This window comes from Delphinus delphis, chromosome 6 (assembly GCF_949987515.2).
Source record: "Delphinus delphis chromosome 6, mDelDel1.2, whole genome shotgun sequence".
In the NCBI taxonomy this organism is placed as follows: Eukaryota; Metazoa; Chordata; class Mammalia; order Artiodactyla; family Delphinidae; genus Delphinus; species Delphinus delphis.
In genome coordinates, this window is record NC_082688.1 from 88627317 (window position 1) to 88637058 (window position 9742).

Genomic DNA, 9742 nt, shown 5'->3' on the forward strand with positions numbered 1-9742 from the left:
GCCACTGCTCAGCCCTCAGCCGCAGCCACCTGGAACTATCCCGAGGAGCTGAGGGGAAGCACTCTGACCACTCAGCACCCATGAAATAGGGTGGGGGCTAGACAGCACTGATCTTCTGACTCCCCAAAATCTAGAGGTGAGGCCTCAATACTGAAAATAACCTCCTACCCCTAAACCTGACCCAGGACCGGGGGCAAAATGGATTTGGTGAGAGCTGATCGATGTGGTTCCCAAGTCCTCTGATCTGGGTCCTGAGCTCCCACCTGGAGGACCTCAGACCTTCAGGGAGGCAATTGTGTGGAGCAGAGATGGTTCAAAACCAGGTGGCTTCAGTCAGGGGCCCAAATAGGAGGTGAAGGGATGGAGTGGGGGTGGCTAGGCCTAACCCTCACAGCAGACTAGGCTATGCCCTCGGGAAGATGTGGAAGGGAGGAGGAGAAGAAAAAAGAGATGGCCAGTGGGCCCTACTGGGTGGAGGGAGGTGAGAGAAAAATGGGCCCCATACCATATACACAGGGAGCAACCCTGCTCCCTGTGGTCCCTGGGCCAGTACTTTCTTTTTCCTGGGCCTTAGTTTCACCATCTGAGAAAGTGGGTGGTTGGACTGGGTGACACCCAAGCACCTATCTAGGGAGGGGTCCCAGCTGGACTGCCCAGGGCTCCAGGAGACACCGGCTTTTCTCTGTTTGCCGGGTGGCTGCTGGGCCAACAGAGGTGGCACAGAACCACCCCTGTCTGTCTACCTCCTACTGGGATAGAGGCCTGCCTAGTATGGGATACCATCACTCTTAGTAGGTCCCACACTGTCCCCTTCTGAGAAGCTATGTGACTCACAAGATCACCCACACATGGAGCACCTTTCAGTTCTGATGATGGCCAGGAGGTTCAGAAAGGTGCAGCCCTGGCTGAAGTCACTCAGCCTCTAGGGGGAGAGGCAGCTGGGCTTTCAGAGACTCTGGTAAGACATTCTCTTTGTCCCTATGGACAATGAGTCTTGGGCATCTCCCAGTCCACACAGGGTCTGGGGCAGGTGCCAGGGTCTCACCACTAGCAGCTGGAGCTACAGAAGATGCACCATCTTGGGGCAGGGCCATGGGTGTGGTAGATCCTATTTTTCAGAGGTGACCACTGAGGCCCAAGGCAGAGCTCACATGAGAAGGAGAAGTGGCCGAGGACCCCAGTTGAGGGACTCCCGATGGGCAGGAGGAGAGGGGCAGGCACCCTCCCCAGTCTCCTGGGGACACCCATCCATCTCCACTGACACCCCACCCTCCTTGCCTGGACAAACTATATACTCCTCTCTAACAGACCCTGTGGAGCCCATGGGAACAGCCCCTACCCCACCCACCCCCCCCTCCCCCCGCACGAAGTCCTCACAGCCTCCCTGGAGCCGAGTGTCAGCATCTTCTCAGGGACAGGTGAGGAGATTGAGGTCCAGAATGGGGCCGTGGCTTGCCTCAAGTGGCATCGCCAAAGAGATAAACTCAGCGGAGAGTTGAGCTTTGGGATTGTTCACCCCACGACTTGGACTTATATTCCCCCAATGATGAAGAGAGGAGCTAGCAAAGCCTCTGGCCTTCCTCAGTCACACTGGGGACTTTACAGTTCAGAGAGGAGGCTGGTCACACCAGAGTTTATCCCCAGACTCCCAGGGCACCCTGTGGCTTCTCACCCAGCTCCACCCAGTACTGGTTTTCTCTGTTGCTCCAAAACTGCGAAAAGGCAAAGCTGCAGGCTTTCCTTGTCCTGGCATCCATCTCTTGCTAGAACTAGGGGAACACAACCCACTCCACAGCGTCTAGGGTTGTGTAGATGTGTCCACATACCACTTGGTAATACAAGCAAATTCTGGCTGGAGAAATTTGCCTCTCAGGGCAGTTCAGGAGAAATGAGGCGGTACCTGGTAAACTGAGGCACAGGTGAAGCTACTACCCTGCGAGTTGCACCCGGCCCACTGCTGCACTCCCGCCCGGGCAGGCAGCCATGCGTCCTGGCACGGAGGCTGAGCACCGCCACCCCCTTTCCAGCCGAGCTTCGGGGTCTCTGCCTCTCCTCCTCCTGATCTTTCCGGGGCTCCCTAAACCCCGCCCAGGCCGCTCGCCTTGATAGCTGTCCCATCTCTTTCTTAACTGCCCCCTCTTTCTGTCCTGCTTGCCTCTGTGCTCTCCGGCACGTCAGGGCCCGCTGACTCCCGCGCCTCTGTCGGTTGCTCTCTGCGCACGTCTCGGTGTCCCTGGCATCCACACGTCACTGTCTCGCATCTTGTGTGGCCCTCGCTGTCTCGCTGTAGACCCTCTCTCACCTCTCTCTCGATCCCTCAGCTCCCATCCCCGGGGGTCTTGTCTCCCGAGCTCTCCGGCTCGATCCTTCTTGGGCGTGCGCTCCGCTGGGTCTCCCTCTGTCTGGGACGGTCGGCCCCTCTCCCGGCCCCCTCCCTCCTGCCACCCTCCCATCTCTGGCCCTCCCTCGGGCTCGGCCTGGGGGGTGGGGGGCGGCGACGCGAGGCGGGGCGGCCGGGCGGGGCGGGGCGGTGACGCGGGGCCGGCGGGGCTAGAGGCGCGGCAGAGTGGGGCGGGGGCGCAGTCCCGGGTCCGACCGGCCGAGCCCCGCGCGCCCCGCCCGCGCCCTGTGCCTCCGCCCGGCCGGCCGGCGGGGGAGGGGGCATGAACCGGCGCCCGCGCGCCGCCCGGATCTGCGGGCCGGCCTAGACCCCCGCGCGGGCCCCGCGCCCCAGCCGCTGCCGCCGCCAAGCCCCGGGGCGCCGCGATGCAGCGGCCGGGGGAGCCGGGCGCAGTGCGCTTCGGCCCGCCCGAGGGCTGCGCCGACCACCGGCCGCACCGCTACCGCAGCTTCATGATCGAGGAAATCCTCACTGAGCCTCCGGGGCCCAAGGGCGCCGCTCCTGCCTCTGCCGCCGCCGCCGCGGGCGAGCTGCTCAAGTTCGGCGTGCAGGCTCTGCTGGCGGCGCGGCCCTTCCACAGCCACCTGGGTACGTGCGGGGCCTGGGGCCGCGGGGCGCTGGCCGGGCTCGGCGGGAGGAAGCGAGCCGCGGCGTCTCTCGGACGCAGCTCCGGGAACGCAGGCCCCCGACCGTTCCCTCTGCGCGCTCCCGGCGGGGAAGCAAAGGGGGCAGGCGCTGGGCCGCGCAGAAGCCAGGCCTCGTGCCCGTGGGCCAGGCCTGCCGGGAGGGCATTCGCTCTCTTCTTCGCTGCGACCCTGCGGTTTCCAGCCCCGAGGAGTCCAGGCCCGGGGACCCGAGCCCGCATCCCCATCGTGGGCGCTGGACCAGACTACTAATGTCAGACTTCGGGTCAAAGCGACCTCAGGCCGCGGGCGCCTGGGCCTTCCCACAGAGAGCTGGCTGGGAGTGGCCGCGGCTGCCCAAGCCGGGAAAGCCGGACCTTTGGGAAAGAGACCCGTGTCTCCGAGTGCTATACTGGGGGCTGACGCTGGCCCGAGCCAGCCCGGAGCCTCCCAGAGCCCCGGGGTCTCAGGCTGGCGACGAACCGACCTGTGCTGTAGCACAGAGCCCCTTGGGCCTTGCCTGGGGACAAGAGGCTTGTTTGTGAGCTGCTGCCCGAATGGCCCTTCTGCTCCAGGTCGGCTGCACCTTGGCAGAGCTTGAACCAGCAACTCAGGCTTTTTCTGTCCCTTTCGGTTCTCTTCTTTCCTTGTCGGGGCCCTGTCTTGACCTTCTGTGCCCTCTCCACTGCACCCCTTCTTCTGGCCTTTCCCCGTCTCTCTCCGACCGGCCTCTCTCAGTGGGGTGGGTCTGCCCTTCCTTTCTCACCTTCCCCCAAGGATCCTTTCTCCCCTCTGGGCTCTCTCCTCATACTCACCCGCACATCTTGCCTGGGCCCTTCCCGATTCCATCGGGGCTAGAGCACTCACTGGTAGTGAGATGCCTATCTGGGCAGGGAGCCCTCCTACGTTCTAGCGTGACCTCAGCCCAGGGAGCCGACTTCCTCCACATGCAGTGAACCTCCAGCCAGTGTTCCGCCTGCCTGGGGGGCCGCAGGGCCAGTTTGTTCGTTTTGAGTCCAATCTCTGCTGCCTTTTGCCTCCAGCTGCACTGTTAATAATTCGTTTGAAGCGGGCAAAAAAAAAATCGTTTAGGACTAATGAAAACTGAAACGTCTTCGTGGGGAAGAGTCTAAACGGAGAAAACAGGAAGAACAAATTTCCCATTTCTTGGGGTGCTTTGGAATTTCCGGGAAGCGCCCAACTTCACCCCTGCTGACAACCCGCTGTCTGCCCCTCAGAATTGGCTGTTTTGCCCTGCACAGAAGAGCAGATGTACTTCCTCCACTGAAACTCTTCCCCACACCCCCGAATGCAGCAAAGCCTATTTAGTTGGGGCAAATGCTTATCTTCCTAACTCTGTGCCGTTTTTTCTTGGTTTCCCTTTTCCGTGACACATACTCTATGTGTTTGGGAGCTTCGACCTTGTTCATTGAGAATCCTGAAATCTCAGAGCAGCTGGGGCCTGGAGAATGCCAGGCAGAGCCCGGGTGGGGGAGGTCCCCTTCCCAGACTCTGGGGACCCTGGCGTCGAGGAGGTCCAGCCTAGGTGCCTGGCGCAAATCTCTCACTTCCCGGCCAGCGCGAAGGTTTTGTGTTGGGGTCACCGGCTGAGAGAGAGCTCTCGGCTAGGGCGCATGGTGCGAGGATCTACAGGAGGAGGAGCAAGGCCCGAGCTCACCCGGCTCCCCACTCTCTCCCCGCAGCCGTGCTGAAGGCCGAGCAGGCAGCGGTGTTTAAGTTCCCGCTGGCGCCGCTTGGCTGCTCCGGGTTGGGCTCGGCGCTGCTTGCTGCGGGGCCTGGGCTGCCCGGCGCTGCCGGCGCGCCGCACCTGCCGCTCGAGCTGCAGCTCCGCGGGAAGCTGGAGGCGCCTGGCGCCGGGGAGCCGGGCACCAAGGCCAAGAAGGGGCGTCGGAGCCGCACCGTGTTCACCGAGCTGCAGCTGATGGGCCTAGAGAAACGCTTCGAGAAGCAGAAGTACCTCTCCACGCCCGACAGGTAGCGCGGGGCCAGGCTAAGCCCAGCGGGTAGGGGGAGGGGGGCTGCTTGCCCTGCTGAGGGTGCACCCCGCTCTTTCCAGAATAGATCTCGCCGAGTCCCTGGGTCTGAGCCAGTTGCAGGTGAAGACGTGGTACCAGAATCGAAGGATGAAGTGGAAGAAAATAGTGAGTGTTTTTGTGGCATTCTGCGCCCTCTATTTGCGGCCGTGCCCCTGTAGCCTTCTTCAAGAGGTGCTCCACCATGGAGACTTATGCCCAACCCTCCCGATTCCCTCGGTGCCTGGTGCCCAGAGGGACCCTCTCTGCTCTCTGTCCCACTGGGTGCCCTAGCTCAGCTCCTTTCGCGCTCCCTGAACCCTCAGGATTCCTGGAAGACTTGAACCCCTCTGCCGGACCCTCTGGTTGCTTTTCCCTAGCAGCGCTCAGACAAATGGCCGCCATTTCCCGGGGGCTAGGCGCGGCCTCGAATGGCCTCGTTGGGCTCTTCAGGCCCTGCCTGGACACAGGGCGCGGGGGTCCCCGGCCCAGTCCCAGCTCAACGCGGTGCCGCCCGTCTCCCGCGCAGGTGCTGCAGGGCGGCGGCCTGGAGTCTCCCACCAAGCCCAAGGGGAGGCCCAAGAAGAACTCCATCCCCACGAGCGAACAGCTCACGGAGCAGGAGCGCGCCAAGGAAGCGGAGAAGCCGGCGGAGGCGCCGGGCGAGGCCGGCGACCGGAGCCACGAGGACTGAGCGCGGCAGAGGGTTCGGGCCCAGGGAACCCCAGCGCAGTCCGCGGCCCCCATAACCCGCCGGAAGCCGCGAGTCGGCCCTTCTGCGTCCACGCCGTTTGCTTTCTAAACTTTTTATTACCACCTTGAATGCGGACATTTAGGGGCCAAACAAGGAAGGACAGACCCTGAAGCCAAACCCGTGCGCTCGCGGGCCCTAGCCTGGAAACACGTCCAGCGCGGCGGAAGGTCGCCTCCTCTCGGAGCTCGCCGTAGCCAGGCGCTCCAGGAGCATTCACGCCCCGATCCTATCCTGCACCCCCCAGTCGCCTCGGGCCGCCCCCCCGGGCCCGGACGCCTCCAGGCACACACCCGCTTCCGCGCGTCTGGGGACCCCGCGGCCCGGCGCAGGCCACCACGGCCCGAGATGGCGCCCGGACAACCCGACATCTCTGGGGCCCCTACCCCTCTCTTACGAAGACGGTGATTTTTTTCCAATAAAATATTTTATGACACAGCGGGACTTGATGGGGGGGCGGTTTCTGAATCCGCGACGTTGGCAGGGGGGACGCGGCGAGGTAAGAGGGACACGCGCAGTGTCTTCTGAAACATCTTTTCCCCGGGCTACGTGGACTCGAGCCGTGACCTGCTCCACCTGGCCTGGGCCGGGCACGCAGGCAGCTCGGTCGCTGCAGGATCCTAGGAATCGCTTCCACTCTGGGCGTGAGGGCCACTCTGAACCTCCTGCCCTTCCTTCTCAGCCCAGGGCACTCCAGACGGTAGCAAACGGGCTAGACAGGGGTCGCCAGTCCGAGGGCACCGCGGCGCTCACTCCGGAAGCTGCCCGGGGCTGAGAGCCGCCTCCTGTTGTTGGTTCAGTCTCCTGGGGCTTTAAGGACTAACTGCGAGGTCCTTGAGATTGTACGGGCCAGCCCTTCCTGAGGCCTATGGGAAACCAAGGACTCGGGGTTTGCACAGAGGCCGGCCACCATCAGCAGCTCCAGCCTGCAGAGGCGCCTGCCTCCCTGAGTTTTCAAGTTTTCCACGGTATACACAGGAGGGAGGCATCTGGCAGCCGAGTACCGGCACCTGTGGGAGTACCTGACCGAGGCAGAGGGCCGAGGACTCCAAACTGCTCAAGGTCACGCAGGGTGCCCTTTCCAGGGGCGCGGCTTGGTGGCACGTGTTTGCCCTCCCTCCCCCCTCCCCACACACGGAAAGCCTCGGTTGCCTCCTGGTTGCCTCCTCTCTGGTCTAGTCTGGGCTGGGAGCTTGCATGTTGGTTGCTGTTTTTGTGCTTCCTAGGACTACCACCAGGGTATGGAAATGGAAAAATGGCCACTTTGCTGGTTAAAGCTAGGGGAGAGATGGAAACTTGGTCCTGCAGAGTTCCAAACAGGAGGGAGATTTGCAACCAGGTCCTTGCAGGTGCAAATAAGAGGGAAAGAGAGTCAGGAACATTATGCTGAGACGAAGACTTTGCATTTCAGTATGGGAAAACCGTTATGGCCTCCACCTGCAGCGGCTGATGACTTCCTTTTTAAATCGCTGCTTGATCGCCCTTTCCTGAAACCTGCACTTGGATTACTGGTACCCGAGCATCTCAGGCCTTGGTTTAAGGCTGGGAGGAGTGAGAAAGAGGGTGTTTTCTGAGGGCAGCAGGCAATTCTCTGCAAGCCCCAGCCCTGCCAAGTCTTTGGAAAATAAGCTCCCTTTCTAGGCTCTTAACCTTGAAACAGCTCCCAGAATATTCACTTGTCACTGTCCCCTGAAGGGCCTGAGAAAACCTGCAGTCCGGAGGGAAGGAATGGACCATCAGTGTGTGAGTGCACCTTCTAATCCCTTCCAGCCCTTAGGGTTACCCCCAGTTCTGCTCAATGTAGTGGTCCTGCTGTAATCTTCCTGAGCCAGGCCCAGGCTAGCCAAGTCAGGTACGCTTCTGAGTTTAATCCTCTCCACCTCGAAGTGTGGCAGGGGTGGGAGTGAAAATTCGAGTTCTGTCCCTCCTGGGCCTAGGGGACAGAAATTCCATCACAGCCTTTGTTAACGATGCAGAGTTGTGGAAGGAGAGTGGAAGAGGAGAGAGGAGGCGTACTGACCCACAGTCCTTCAGTCCATTCTGGGACCTCGTTCGGGGTCCTCAGGTTTTATTAAATCTGAGGAATGCAACCTCGGGCAGATTGCCTTGTGGTTCTATGGTGTTTCCCCAAGGCAGCCCCCTCACTGGACTGGAGGAAAGGGCCATAAAGCACTAGGGCTCTAAGAGGGAGGGAGAGAGGAAGGGCGGACAGCAAATCCGGTGCCACAGCGCAAGGGCAACCCCTCCAGGCACAGCTGGGGAACCTGATGGGGGCACTGCTGTCATGAGGTCACCAGCCGGTCAGTGGGGGAGCTGGGCCCCAAATGAGGGGGTCCAGATTCCAGTGCGAGAGGGGGTGGGAGGGGTTTCTGTCACCGCCTGCGTCGCTGTGCTCCTCGGCGGACAGGGCACGGGGTGACTGCAGCAGATCGAGACCCGGAGGCCCGGGAGAGGACGGGGCCGTGTGCCGGCTGCGTCCTGGCACCTCGGGGTTCCTTGCTTGGGTAATTCCTATGAGACCCGATGGAAGCTCAGGCTCGCTCCAGAAAAAAACCGAAGGCTCGGAGGCAGAAGTTTTACTGACCATCCCAAGACTTCTACCGCGGGCCGTAGCCCGCAGAACCAGGACTCTAGGTGAAGAGCGGCAACCCATCCACGGACGGTGATGCAGTCGCCAGGCCTGAGTGACACCCTATCCCGGCCACCCTGGCCACCCTGTGCGGAAGCCCCCTCCCTGCCTGGTGGCAACCGCTCCCCTCTCTCCAGGCCCGGGCCTTTGGGGAGGGACGGTCTTCTCGCTCCCTCCCCCTCTGCTGCACAAATCTCTTCTCCGCCCCAACGTCCTGGGAAACAAAACCCGGAGACCACACCGGAGAGCAAAGGAGGTCGCGGCTGTGTCTCTGGAGCCCGGAGCCCAGGCCCGAAGCCACTTATCGCGAGATAAGTGGACCTGGAATGGGGGTGGACGGGGAACACCCGTGGCAGCCAGGACCCCGTGAGCAGCACCCGGGATTAGCCAGACAGCAGCGCTCGGAGGCGAGAGCGAAGTTTGCGCTTCTGGGCTTTATGGGGTGGGGGTAGGGGCCTGGGCAAGAAGGGGGACTTTGGGGGAGTTTTGGCTGAAGAGCAGGCCGGAGATGGGGGATTGTGACCCCGATCCTGAGCAAGTCGTTCTTCTTGTCGGAAGCGGGAGCCCAGCTCTGTGCAGCGCTCAGCTCAGACCAGGATCGCAGGAAGCGTTCAGGGGGAAGTGGGCCTCTCGCGGCCGGCCTGGGGTCCGCAGCCCGTTTCAGAGCCTCCGACTAGCCGCTGGTTTTGCGCGGAGCCGGCACCACCAGGATATGACAGGCGCAACCGGGCGGGGGCTCCCCATCCCCCCCTCTGCTGCCCCTCTTTTTAACAAATAAAGTTTACTCAGGTTTACACTCTTCCCCTGTTCTGGATTCTCCTGTAGGGTCATTGGTGAGAACCCATAACGTGGAAGAAAAGAAACAGGGACCCAGGGCCACATTAACCCGGCCAGGTGCGAGGTTTGCGTCTCCTGGAGCCGGAGAGTGCTCTCTTACTCTACCTAAGGGGAAACCAGGGCCTGAAGCGGCGCTCAGCCGCCGCTCAACCTGGAGTAAGCAACAGTTCCTAGGGACCTTCCTGGAGCTCCAGGGTCCAAGGAGAAACCAGGCATCTCCTCCGTCTTTGGTTGCCCCACTGCCTGATTTCGTTTCTACACTCAAGGGACCACCTGATCCCCCAAGCCTCTGCCCCCAAGGCCTCTCCAGGCCCAGGTTTCTCAAGGGCTGCAGCCAGGCTAAGAATGACTACAGAGGCCCCATAGGCCCCTCCAGCTCAGTCTGGCCCCAGACTTTCTGAGCTGAAAGAAACATCTCCAAAACCATCCTCCCAGCCCCACTTTAGGGAAGTAAGGAAGCCAGGACTC

The 9742-nt window shown here is 61.8% G+C and overlaps 1 protein-coding gene across 1 annotated transcript; it reads left to right on the plus strand.

Moving 5' to 3' along the window:
- Positions 1 to 2766: 2766 nt before the first annotated feature.
- Positions 2767 to 5751, plus strand: BARX1 (BARX homeobox 1). The gene is made up of 4 exons (XM_060013527.1): positions 2767 to 2989; positions 4728 to 5019; positions 5102 to 5186; positions 5587 to 5751. The coding sequence occupies exons 1-4, from the start codon at positions 2767 to 2769 to the stop codon at positions 5749 to 5751; spliced, it is 765 nt and encodes a 254-aa protein (XP_059869510.1).
- The last annotated feature ends 3991 nt before the right edge of the window (positions 5752 to 9742 follow it).

Coding starts and splice junctions, on each gene's coding strand:
- BARX1 (XM_060013527.1), top strand. CDS start 2,767: ATGCAGCGGCCGGGGGAGCCGGGCGCAGTGCGCTTCGGCCCGCCCGAG. Junction 2,990..4,727: donor GCCCTTCCACAGCCACCTGG/GTACGTGCGGGG, acceptor CTCTCCCCGCAG/CCGTGCTGAAGGCCGAGCAG. Junction 5,020..5,101: donor TACCTCTCCACGCCCGACAG/GTAGCGCGGGGC, acceptor CGCTCTTTCCAG/AATAGATCTCGCCGAGTCCC.